At 39.4% G+C, this 13,509-nt stretch overlaps 1 protein-coding gene across 1 annotated transcript in view; it reads left to right on the forward strand.

Annotated features, from left to right (window-relative positions):
- arhgef40 (Rho guanine nucleotide exchange factor (GEF) 40) overlaps positions 1-13,388 on the forward strand; it is a 37,850-nt gene extending 24,462 nt beyond the window's left edge. The window contains exons 13-27 of the mRNA XM_053480040.1: positions 385-536; positions 674-812; positions 900-1,019; positions 1,095-1,286; positions 1,373-1,888; positions 2,703-3,094; positions 3,915-4,164; positions 4,590-4,679; positions 5,049-5,255; positions 6,251-6,430; positions 6,641-6,821; positions 8,243-8,353; positions 8,937-9,046; positions 10,542-10,588; positions 10,706-13,388. Of these exons, the coding sequence (XP_053336015.1) occupies positions 385-536; positions 674-812; positions 900-1,019; positions 1,095-1,286; positions 1,373-1,888; positions 2,703-3,094; positions 3,915-4,164; positions 4,590-4,679; positions 5,049-5,255; positions 6,251-6,430; positions 6,641-6,821; positions 8,243-8,353; positions 8,937-9,046; positions 10,542-10,568 (2,667 nt within the window). The 3' untranslated portion in view covers positions 10,569-10,588; positions 10,706-13,388. The remainder of the gene's footprint in view (positions 1-384; positions 537-673; positions 813-899; positions 1,020-1,094; positions 1,287-1,372; positions 1,889-2,702; positions 3,095-3,914; positions 4,165-4,589; positions 4,680-5,048; positions 5,256-6,250; positions 6,431-6,640; positions 6,822-8,242; positions 8,354-8,936; positions 9,047-10,541; positions 10,589-10,705) is intronic.
- Positions 13,389-13,509: the final 121 nt, after the last annotated feature.

The following is a 13,509-nucleotide window of genomic DNA, read 5'->3' on the forward strand; positions in this document are numbered from 1 at the left end:
AAAAGGAGTTTGTTAAAGGAAAGAGTTTTAAGATAATTAGGGCAAAGAAAAAACGAATCAACAAAATTTGTTTTAGATCAAGAATTGCTTTCTCGCTGTTTTCAGAGAGAAGGCTGGGCGGAGCAGAGTCGAATGATTCTCATGCTAACTATGCAACTACTGTATGCTATGCTAAGCTATGGAACTTGCTATGCAAGAAGTCATTAAATATGTTATGGTTTTACTTGCAATCCAAACATATAGGGTTGTTTTGGCTCTGACATGCTGTGCTTTTACTTTTTCTAGTAAGATACGCAGGTGAGCATGTGAACAATGTAGCTTGGGTTGCTGCAGCTTCTGCTTGATTTGTCTAATGAGACATTTCCTGTTTTGTTTTCACTGCAGTCTGTACCACTAAGTGTTGAAAAACACAAGCAGCTGATGACTGGTGTTCTATCTGACCAACGGTTGACAGAGCTACAAAGACGGGGTGGGGCTTGGCTGGCTGGACTGGCTAATGGAACGTCCAGATTGGCACACAGGTCACCAGACTGCAGGTATCCATAGAGACTGAATTAAGTGAATGAAAATATTATGTGACTCATTTGAGGTTTTCCATCTGTATTTATACTGAATCATATGCGCCACAACAAATTAGTGTTTTGACTCTAATGCTAACGTTTCATATTTTAAGAGCTGCCTTAGCCGAAACCTCCAGACTCTATGACAGCATTGATGATTCACTGCACCGATTGGTGCGTGTTTCTAACCAAAGAAGTCATGAATTGGAAGCACTTAGTAGACTGGCAACTCTAGTGGACAAACTGGATAAGGTGCTCTAAATATTTCCAAAATTGTGGAATTGATTTCTATCCACTAGTTTATAAATCATGTGTAAATAACAAATCTCTCATCCTTAGTGCGAGAAAGATATAGATCATGTGCAGGAGCAACTGGAGGAATACAGGGATCCTCCTCTGTCACTAAGCCGGCTCTCACTCAAACAGCAGAAGTTTAAAAGTTTCAGGGCATCGGCCATGGTGAGTGTGTGTGTATGTAATTTATTGATGTTTGAGAAACTCACTGAAGTCACTGACGACACTGTGTGTGTGCAGGAACTTCACAGTCAGACACTAGTGGTGCTAGGCGAGGTCGAGAATTGGTCTGAGTTGGTATGGGAAGGTCTGACAGCAGTCCTAAAGCGACTTCCATTGATCAGAGAGAAAGTGAGAGGAATGTCTCACTGCATTTCTGACTGCTGGACCCAACTGGACAACACCCAGAGACTACTCTCAACTCTTACTGAGGTACCAAATAAACCTTCACCACATAACAATACACTGCTACCCACACACCATTACTTAGTTAATACGAATGCCTTCTTCATCTACAGGCCTCCCAGTGGTGCGATGTGGTCTCTTCCTCCTCTCCGCAATCCCAACCATCCTCTCCTCTGTCCTCTCTCCCACCCATCCCTCCGTCCCGTTTTCAAGATGCACGAGCTCTGGCCCTTGAGCTTGGTGGCGGCGCTTTGTTGGACCTGTGGGCCCAGACCCTGGAGCGTTACCAACGCACACTAGCAAACTTCAAGACCCGCATGCTTCAGGCTGAACGTGGCATGCCCACCGTCCAGGGTCCGGATCCCAGTGTGGCCATGGCACAAACATCACCAAAAACACCTGCCGCCAGTACTTCTAGTTTGTGGGAGTTAGAGGGCGAAGGAGAGGGAGAATGGTGTGGAGGAGGAGGGGAAGGAGGGCTTCAGTCTTGGGGTTCACTGGCCTCACTGTTCCGTCCACAGAACTGCTCTACACTGAAAATAGGGGAAGAGAAGAAGAAGGAGGGAGCTTCAGGGACTGCAGGGGGAGGGAAGTTCCTGCAAAACTTGCTAAACCCAAGCAAGAAAAGTGTGAGTGGAAATTTTTACATGTGTCTAAGAGTTGTTCTAACACTATAAAGAAAATGCATCACAGTAAAATGAAAGGCTTTGTGTTTGTGATAATGCAGATGGTTCTAGTTCTGAACCCCCTCCCAAGAACTGTTTATAATTGAATATACACCAAGACAAGATTGTGTGCTAAAAAAGTGAAAAAAATAGAACTAATAAAAAGAAATAATCCCTATCAATGCACATCACCAATTAAAACAACACAAACAGAAAGAAACAGATATCACCAACGAAGAAAGATGCTCAGAATTTTGAGACAAAGACGAAGTGAATTGTCCTCTAGTTGGTTAGAACACTAATTGGGAGAGCAGTTGTGGTCTGAGAGCCAGGTTCTGCAACCTCATTGAGTTTCCCAAATGCAGGGTGGATCTAATTAGACATTGGAGTCCAAGCAGGGATTCGTGAATAGCAGAAGCTCAGGGAATAACTCGACCTTCGGCCTAATTAGGCAGTTTGACATGGAGTCAGACTAAAGCTTGACTGCACTTGTGAGGTATAACAAGAGGCATAAACAAACTGAGGAAGAGAGGGACAGCACAGACCAGAATGTCAGGCATTAACAGAACAGACCTTGGAATTTAAGTAGGACCATACCAAAGATGAGAAGGAATATGCAGGACATGTTGCTAGGTCAGAGAGGGGACGATTTTTTTTTTCTTATATTTGCATCCTTCAGTGTTTAATACAGCCCCTGAGGAGTTTTGGGACTGTGTGTGTGTATAATTGTCCTTTTGTTCATGGAAAATAAGCTTTCCATTCCAATCATTACATTTAGCCCACTGAAGCTCCCCTTCCTCCAAAACCGCCCCGAAGACGTCATCCAAGCTTTGACCTCCAAGCCTTGCTTGCACCCCGTCGTTCAGCTGCAGCCACACCAAAGGCAGCAGAGGCTCCACTTAGCGTGAGCAGTCGCTCTTCTCCTCTGTCCTGGCTGGGAAGGAAAGCCATTGCTGAGCCTATTCTCACGGCAGGGATTGCAACAGCTGTACCAGGATGGAAGGAAGAGAAAGTTGGAGGAGGTGTAGCAGGAGGGGGTGTCCTGATCCGGGGTGTGGAGGTCAGCAGTAAGGAAGTGGCAGATCATACAGGGTTCTCCAGGCAGCATGTGCTACTTGGCCGAACGGATCGAGAGACAGCAGGGGAGAGGCCTGGCACTACTGCACAGAGGTATGCATGTGTTTCAGAGACTGTATGTAGTTTTAAGGAAAAAAATGATCTGTGTGTAGACTTTGGAACTTCATGGTCTGCTTGCTACTTTACAATAAAAATCCCATTGTTTCTGATTATTTTCCTGCATGTGTTTTTATCATTCTATACCAGGAAAATGTTTTGCAGGCAAATTTTTTTGTATCTTAAGGGGTCATGTGTCCAATTCGGCCATGCTTGAAGATCATTGCGAGCATGGTATAGAGCAGGATATGATAAGTACTTTAACAAAGGCAGAGATCTGGTTTTGTCTTTGTAATCAAACATCAGTGTTTTAAATGTGATATGAGCCATAACAGAATGCAACATAGCAATGGGACTTGTGTGGAGAACCTCTGGAGGTTGGGAAAAAGTTGTGCAGTTGCATTGGGAATCATTTCAACAGATCGAATGGCACTCAAGATTGGAGCTGCCAAGAGTGAGGTGCAGTAGTTTAGTTTTAAAATGAAAAAAAAAAAAACCCGAGCAGCATTCATGGTTAGAAAGGAACAAATTCTCATATCGATTTACATGAGAAACTTTTATTACTAGGACAGTTTAGTGATGAGAGGCAGGAAAGGGAAGGGTTGCTGTCCAGGTCTACTCCAAAGTCTAATCCTATCCGGGATTTGCTGGTCTGTAGTGTTATATTTTAATAGAACATTTCATATAGAGATCTTAAGCATGCACAGTTTCACCGAGCATAGTCACTTTTAGTGTGAATTCATTGTATCTGAGAACTTTTGTTAATATAAGTAGTACTTTAACAGACTGTTTCTGTCATTCTCTGTCACTTCCTTAGCAAGTTGTATCTGCAGTGGTGCAGGTTGGTCAATTCGGAAAGGCAGTATGTAGCTCTACTCAAGGCTGTTGAGGAGACTTACTTCCCTCTGCTGGATAGTCCTGATACACCACTCTGCTTGAGGGGAAAGGCTGACTCGATCTTTTCCAACTGGAGCAGCCTTGCCACTTTTCATTCACAGTTACTCCTTCCTGCAATTGAGGGTGCTCTCTCTCAAACGTTACAGCAAACTGACTGCTTCAGCAAATATGTGAGTTGTTGTGTCTTTTATTTTCATGTACTCTCTGCATGCCAGTGCGTCCCCTTTTGATTGTGCAGTGCATCTCCATTACTATAAGTGCCTAGCTAGGGCATGGGTCAATGGAGCTCGGTTAAAGGAAGTCCCAGATCTAGCAATCCACAGATTTTTTTTTATATTACAGTTCTGTCTAGGTGATACTCAATTGTCCTAATGACAGCTGTGTCATATTCTTACTGTACTGTATGTGTGAAATTTCTGTCGTTACACATGTCCATGGCATAAAATAAAGTGGTACTTGCACAAATATTTAACTCACTAGGTAATCTGAGTAATGTACAGTATATCTAGCATTTATACAAATCTTTTTAATTGAATTTTAATTGAAACCTGTCTCCCTTACACAAACATTGTAACTGGAATACATTAATACCCAGAGGGACCAATTACTTCAGTACTCCCACTACATCCGTATGAAGCCAGAGCCGGACTCCCTGCTGGTCAGCCAAGCTGCCGATTTCTTCAAGGTGAGCTCCTGAAATTAACTGGTGGAAATAATTACTCTTGGTTTTTCTTAAATGTGTAATAGGGAGCTAAGATGCCTCCATGTGCCTAGTAATGGGTCCAATGGGGGGGACTGTCACCAGCTCCATTTTGACATTTGCTGTAGCATTACCATTTGTATCCACTAGGTGGTACTTTTTTTTTGTTCATCCATGACTATTCTCATGCACAATATGTTATAGAACTGGAGCACAATTATTTAAAGATAACTCTGTTATCTTAAGAATATTTGTTATACAAATACAAATTTTACATCTGCTGTACCATTAGGCTACTCAAGTTCCTGCTAAAGAGCAATCTTCAAGTCTTCAACGACCTTTTCTTCATTCTAGGCAAAGCTGTCCAGCTCTCCTCTGCTTTCGACGATCTCCTTCCCTCAGTGCCTTGCTGCTCCAATTCAAAGGCTACAACATTACTGTGAGATCCTTGAGGAACTGGGGGGAGTAAACCCTGGACCTGATTCTGCCCTCTCCATTATTAGACATGCACAACGCCATGGGGAGGACCTGAGGATCAGTGACCTCATCACTGGCTGCCCGGTGAGGTTTTCACTTGAAAGGGTTTCCAGTATCACAGAAGTACTTTAATAGCTCAGAAGCAAAGTTGTCAATTCCAAAAATGTTTTTATCACAAATCAAATAAGAGGGGGGGGGGGGGGTAAAAAAAAGTTTGTTCTTTTTCAAATGCAGCTTATCTGCTTTCATTCTATTTATACCACAGTAATTTGCCAGCGATTAAAAAGAAGGACCTGTCATACATTGTGTTCTGGGACAATTATGTTAAATGTTGTGGAACATCAGCGAAACAATCTACTTACTGCTTTTCATCAGCTATACGCACTGTGGTTTAGTGGTTAGTACTGTTGCATTGTTCATTCATTGTTGGTGGTTGGAATCTCACCTCTGGTCCGTTTCTTCAAGTTCTCCTTGTGCTTTGTGGTTTACCTCTGGGTTCCTCACAGTTCTGAGACATGCATCGTAGGCTGGCTGGCATTTTCAAATTGCCTGTAGTGTATGTGTTTCAGTGGGTGTGCATGTGGGTTACACGGCTGGGAGACTTAGCAATGAATGACCGCTCGTGTTGACATAGGTCATTCCATCCTACCACCGATAACAATGATGGCGATAGATAAACGTTTGTTCCTTCACCAGACTCTCATTTTTTCTCCCTCAATGCCAACCATCCAATGTTGCAAAACACAAAAAATAAAATGAAATCAAAATTTGTGTGTTTGGTGTAAAGAAGATTTACACCATGATTACACAAAAGAATGCAATGAATGAATGGTGGTAGTGTGTATGCAGCTCGTACTTTAACTAATCCAATAGATCTCCATGGAATCTGGTGAAAAGGGTATTAAATGTTTAACATGTAGCCATTGTTACTGATAACATTTTTATGTGTACCCAAGGATAATCCTGCCTTATCCTTAGGTATGTTTTAAATAGTTTCTCAGAACAATGGAGTGTTATAAAGTTTAAAAGTTTTTAATTCATGTACTGGAAATGTCTAAATAGACGTATATGTGTCCCAGGTACCTGTGGCAGAACGTGGGGATTTGGTGCGTCAGGGAGAGCTATATGTTTGTCCAGGGGGACGGAGAAAGAAGACGGGCATCAGGACTGTATTCCTCTACCAGCATTACATTATTATTGCCAAACACAAAATCCCTAGCCAAGGCTGCAGTGTTTACACATTTAAAAACAGCATTAAGGTACACACACACACACATATAAATGATTTTGTATATATACTACACCTGTGTTCCAAAATCTATGGTTAAAAAAGTGCTATTATTTAATTGAGCTGTGTCACTCAGGACACAGTGCTGTTATGCTGAATATCATCATAGCTGCGATGCGGTCATACTGCAATCAAGAGGATTTAACTTTTGTACACGCTTATCATTGTCTCTGTACTTCAGACAGGAGAGATGGGTTTAACCCAAAGTGTTGGAGAGGAGGGTCTGAGATTTGAGGTTTGGGTGAGACAGACATCTCGCACCAAAACCTGTCTCACTCTCCAGGCCGCATCTTCAGAGGACAAGGAAGCCTGGACGCATGACATTGCCCAGCTCTTGTGGACGCATGCCATCCATAACACAGGTCAGTTTGAAGGAATCTTTGATATACTTCTTTAAATGAGCTTACTTTTAATATTACTGTTAATATGTCATTTATTTGTTTTTTAAACATAGTGTAAAAATTAATAAATGTATACATTAAGTAACATTCAAGTATGCATGGAATGTTTGGGCTTCATGAACCCAAAAAGGCCAGACAATGGTTTTAAAATGTGGTATTGAGCAAACATACAATTGTTTATTTTTAGAGGTATTTTTTCCCTTTTTTATTTATTTGTCATTATGATATTGATTGTGGATTAAAATGTTGTTGTTTTTTTTGCTTTAATTGATGATAAAATTAGTTATATTTATTTGTTCACCACGAGCATTTTAATTTAATAAATTGCATACACTTTCCGTAATTAAGACATACTTAAATCATTATGGGATGTCATTAATGACCCAGTTTTATGTGTAATTAAGAGATCAATATAAGGCACTTTAATTATAAAAACTCTACATGTAGTCTCTTTTGAGGAAACTGCAACTTGTCCACCATGTTCAAAAATGGGGAAAAATGAAAAGATGAAGCTATAGATCCTGATCTGTTCCAGAGTGTATAGATTAGGGGGTAAGACAGCTTGACATGGTTAGCAGAACCTTTTTTGGAATTTGTGAATGGGGCAATGCTTTACAGAGAGCTTTACAGCAATCCAGTTGTAGATTTAGATCCCTATTGAGGAAGATAAGTAAACTTTTTTTTTATTTTGATTTAGAACTATTTCACTGTCAGAAACAAGGGCATAAACTGGGTTCAACAATGGGGTTGAGATCCCAACCCCGTGTACAGTAAGAGGACAGTTTTGTGTCTTTGTGTTTTGTTTTGTTTTGTTTTTGTTTTGTTTTCCAATGACATTGAACCAAAAAATCGAACCATTATGTCATGTTTTATAACATTAATTTAAATTCATCATTATGATATGACATTTGGTATTGGACAGTTTTGCTTATTGGGGGTATGACAACCCATCCACCTAACCTCCCCATAAATTATGCCTATTGTCAGGAGTCGAGCAGAGCAAAGCTGGTCATGCTGTATACAGTAGTCATCTGTGATTTTAAAAAGTGGCACATTTTTTTTGGCAATGCACAAGAAGCTTGAGGTTTCAAGTTTTATTGTCATATGCACAGTAATTAAACATGCCCCTCCCCCCACCCCCTACAATGAAATTCTTTCTTTGCTGTCCCCCAATGAATGCCCTTAAAAAATTTAAAATAAATATATTTACTGGTATTGTATAAAAAGAATAAGTAAGCAAAAGATATAAATTAGACTAAATTAAATGTAGACCTCCACAACACCAGAAGAAGTTCAGAATGCATTAAGGAGACGTTTAGCATCAGGGAGAATCAGACATTCTGGATCAAAGTGTAAATAAGTATTTTTCCTTGTTTTCACAGAATTGTGTCTAAAGGAATCTCTGTGCATGGGAGTGTCCAGCAAGTTGCTGCTGGATGTGTCAGGAGCTCAGACATCTGAACTAGACTCGAGTTTCAGCCTTAATGACAGAGGTATAATATACACCCATGATTATGCACATTCTTGCACATTCACACCTTTCATTTTGCATACCCTTATGCCAGAACAAGAATAAAAGTAGTTTTATTCTAAAATGTTATGTTAGAGTTTGTGTAGGTACAATTGCAATTTTCCAATCACAGTGTAAGAACAGATAAAGAAAGAATTAGAAATGGATAGAATGCTGTATCCATAGCAGCAGTAAATGATAGATCAGATATTATTTACAAGAGTCAGTTGTTATTTTAAGACACGAAGGTCAGGAATAGTTCCTGCAAGAACAGTTTTGTCAAGTGAATTTGCAAAAATCATAAAACACCATGATGGAACCGGCTCTCATGAAGACCTTCTCAGGAAACCAAGACCAAAACTTACCTCTGCTGCAGAGGAGAAGTTCATTTAGAGTCACCAGCCTCAGAAATCACCAATTAACAAACAGCACCTCAGATTAGAGCCGTTATGAAGCTTTACAGAGCATAAATCTCAATATCAACTGTTTATGCATGTGATTATTGCATAGTGTATGTTGGATGCCTGCAGCATATGCAGATAATATCTTGGCTTTCTCTCTCTCAGTTCAGAGTAGCTGTTCAGACTCTTCCTCAGTTGGAAGTCAGAAAGAAGGAAGTTCTCCCTCCATTTCCAGAGAACCAAAGGAAGAGTCGGCGCAAACTGGCCTCACACAAGTAAGAACCACACACAGACACGCATTAAATCCTGTACTATTTACTTTTAAAAGGCTGCTAAAAGATACACTCACTGGCCAATTGATTAGGTACACATAATTATACTGGGTAGGACATCATTTAGCTCTCATAACAGCCTCAGATTCAGCTTTGTGGCATGAGTCTCACACTGTGCTGAAAGCACTACTTTGAGACACTGGTCTATGTGGAAATGATTGTGTGACATAACTTTTGCAAATTTGTCGGATGCATCTTCATGCTGCAACTTTCCTGTAACCCCAAGACAAGAGGTAAGACCTCTGAAGTACAATCAACTCATTTTCATGTTCATGAATCCACTTTGACACGGCTTGTGCTTTGTGACATGATGCAATATCATCCTGGAAGTAGACACTATAGAATAGGAAAATAACAGACATAAAGCCAGCGGTAATATTCAGATGCTCATGCTGGGTCATACAAACAATGCTTAATGGGTTTTATTGGGTATTGTGTGTCTCAAAAAAAAAAAAAAATCCTCACATCATTAGCCTGAACTGCTGCCCACAGGGCAGCATGGGTCCATGGATTCATGCCAAATTTGGACCGTACGCTTTGGATGTATCAGTAGAAATGTTGACTAGGTAACATTTTTCCTAATCTACATTTGTCCAGTTTTAGTGAAACTAGGCTCACTTAAGCCTCAGATAATTGTTCTTGGCTGAGAGGAGTGGAACCTGATGTGATGGCTTACATGTAATTTTCTAACCCAGCCACCTCAGGGTCGGAGATGTACTTTCTGAAATGCTTTTCTGCTCACCAATACAATTGTGGTGAGACAGGAGAAAAACAATTACAGATGAGTCACCACTGACGAAAGAGACTTCATCCATACATCTAGGAACCTCTGGAGTCCAACTAGGGACAGTGGAAGCCAATGGTGAACACTGTCTTTATTCCCATTCACACACACTATGGGCAATTCGTGAACGCTGTATATTCATTAGCCTAATCTGGGCTAATCTGTTATCTCAGTTAGCCTAATCTGTATATCTTTGGACTGTGGGAGGAAACCCACCAAGCACGGGGAGGACATGCAAACTCCATGCACACAGACCCGACACGGGAATCGAATCCAGGATCTGGAGGTGCAAGGCGACAGTGCTAACCACTAAGCCACTGTGCAGCCCCTAAAGAGAGTACTATGCATAAAAAAGTGCACCATGCAACTGTAAAAGATACTTGAGACTGAGAGAAACATCGCCCTGTTCTGATGTTTAATGTGGACTTCAAGCTCTTGACATGTTTCTTCTTGATTTTATGCACTGCAGTGCTTCTTCTTAATTTACTGATTGGATAATTGCATGAGCAGGTGTACATGCAGGTGTCTGCGGATATCAGCAGGCATATGTAGTTCTTTCTAGACTGTTATAAGAATTAGGCATTTTCACGAACAAGTCAAGAAATTGCAACCAAGAAATTATTTAATAAATCTTTTATTGTGTTTTTGCTTTAGAACTCATCACCATCAACCTCCGTTTGAATATCATCTCAACCACAAATGTTAGTCCTTTTCTTTACGAACATTTTTACATGCAAAATTTGAAAGTTGTTATAAGAGATAAGCACATACAGTTTATGACATAAATTAAGACACATTTTTCTCTTCCTTTTAAACAGAGTCTCAACTCTTTAATGGCAGTTAGAAATTCAACTGGACAAATGTTTAACTAACAGGGACTGGGGGATGACGCAGCAACATTACAGCATGATATGGTATACTGAAGTTTTGTAAGCCATGCTACATTTCACAGGGCCATCTTGGCTCTGTCTTTCGCAGTATGCAACTAATCGCCAGGTACTGGAGCGTGTAGCAGGGGATTGTGTTTCAGGCTTTCACGCACTGCTGCCTCCAACTGATTTGCTGCTTGCCAAGAACAACTTCAATATTATACCATAAGTTACTGTATTTTTTTTTTCTTTCTTACTTGCTTGATGTCTCCCATTTTAACCAAAGAATGTTCAAATTTTAACATTTTCTGTATATATATATAAAGGCTTAATGTTAACCTGTTATTTGTACACTTGATGTTTCATGTTGATTTTTTTTTTTTTTGTTATTAATATTTTTTTGAGACAAGAGCAAGATTGGTACAAGCTCAAAGATAATGCAAATCCTGTTTCACAGCCTGTAAATTCTAAAAACAATTTACACATAGCATTTTCCAATTACATTTTTCTCAAGCCATGAACCATAGCAACAAAGGAAAGTGTTTCACACAGAATACTGTTGACCAAGCCCCTATTCGCTCTATTAAAAAAAATCAATCGATTCTCATTTTAGCCACTGAACAACTGCCCTTTTCACTGAATAATATTCACTTTCCTTCTCCAGTGTGGAGTCTGTTATGGATGTAAGTCTTATTTCTAGGGAACAATAACCAAGATGTGTTTGGATGACGTGTAAGGTTTCAGAGTCAATTCATATGCAGATTTAATTCCATTAGCTAATCAAACCACAATTAAAAACAAATTAATAGCACATAATGACTGATCTAGGACCATGGTTCGCAAAGTGTGTTATGTGAAGCATATCCAAAAGGTCAATTATTTATTTATTTCTTTATTGTTTGGATACAGTAGAGAAAAATAACAACCAGGCATTATTATTATTATCGCTTTACTATTTTTATTAGCCGGTTTGACTGGTTGCTTGAATTAAATGTGTTAAATTGAAACCTCATTAACTTAAAAGTCAGCCTATAAATAATGTCAAATTGGATAGATTGTGTCCTGTTAGTAAAACATCAGGAGTGAACAAATGTGAATCTAATATATAGTTAGAATACTACGGTGCACATTTATATAATGACTCTAACTTTGGAATAAATGGATTACAGTCAGAGGGCACCTTTAAATTGTAGTTAAAATTCAAGGGTGTCTGACTACAAAATATTTGATTACTCCCGCTTTAGGGCTTGTCATAGTGCAAGCAACTTAAATGTCATAAATAGATGCGATGAGATGGAGTTAAGTCTAATTAAGTAATTCGATGAACCTAAGAAGAGAAACTTTAGTTTTTAATTTCCCCTTATTTTACATAACTGTTCAGGGAAGTAGAAAATGCTCTTAAATGAATTCTAAGGCGCTTGTTTTTTGTTTTTTTTTAGCCTGAAACCAAAGCCTAAATCAGATTTTGTCCAAAAGGTGGTGTTGTTGAGCAAGTGCAGCTTGAAAACAATGTGTCTCCTATGTTTTCAGACCAAAAGGCTATTTGTAGGACAGTGAATAGCTGCTCGTTTGTGGTGATGCTGTGCACATTTTTTAATTGATTGCACTTTTTCTCCATTCATTAACAGGCGAAACCTCATTTACATATCGCGCTTAACAGCATCATGACGAAATTGCCACGTTGATCTTTTTCCCCCAATACTTAAAATAAAGAAGTGTAGTTTGCAGTTTAAATAAACTCTCGAGAGCTGAACAGATTTCTCCACACAGCTCTGATTGTTATTGTTACTAGTTCCATATTTAGCACCATATGAATTTGCGTCGCTCCCATATGAATTTACATACCCACCAACTCTCACTCAGTTTCTCCCACTGTGTGAAAAAGAGTCGATTTTTCCTTTGTCTGTTTATGAGTTGCATTATGATCCAGCTGGCTTTGATTGTCATGGCAGCTCCAACAGCAGAATCCAAAGATTGCTTGCATAAGAGAAAATGCTATGAGTTTCTGTTTAAATCTTTGAGTTATGTACTTGGTGCACCCCACCCTTCTATATTCTATTATATTCTACTCGACCTTACACAGTCTTAATCTTGTATAGTTACTGCATTCCAGGACTCTTCATAAAGAGTTTGAATCCCACTTTGTTCGAACTGACATTAACCAAGCACTCATAATCCATTTTGGAACAGTTCCCATAAAAAAGAAAGGTTTGATCTAGAGAATTATTAAGTTGTTTTATATAAAAGGTGGTATGAGTGTGTATGCGGGCTAGATGAGGAATGAAGCTAAACCCACAGCCAGACTTAATCCAAATATACTTTGCACAGTGAGAAATGTGTTCATTTCAGCACTTTTAAAGCAGGTCTCTTCATAACTATAAATACCATGGCATGATTCATCATTCTCACTGTAAATACAAGCCTTAACCAAAGAAACAAGGTGCCTTTTGTAAGCTTCTCTGTATAACTCTTATTATATTGATGTTTACAAAATTTTTGGTAATGCAAAACCTCTTATTAGTTTTAATGATTTCATAATTGCATGCAATGTTGCTATGTATTTTGCACTTGATCAGTAAGAGTCTGTTCTCTTTAAATTTCTTCAAGAATTAAAAACTGGACATGACCCAGAGTGGTGTCTTTTGCAACCATTTTAGTGTGTGTGTGTGTGTGTGTGTGTGGTATTGACATTTAGCACTATTGTGGCATGAAGAAAGCAAGAATTATGGGATATATATGGAGAACATTAGTGA

Source organism: Clarias gariepinus, chromosome 20, assembly GCF_024256425.1.
Source record: "Clarias gariepinus isolate MV-2021 ecotype Netherlands chromosome 20, CGAR_prim_01v2, whole genome shotgun sequence".
NCBI lineage: Eukaryota > Metazoa > Chordata > Actinopteri > Siluriformes > Clariidae > Clarias > Clarias gariepinus.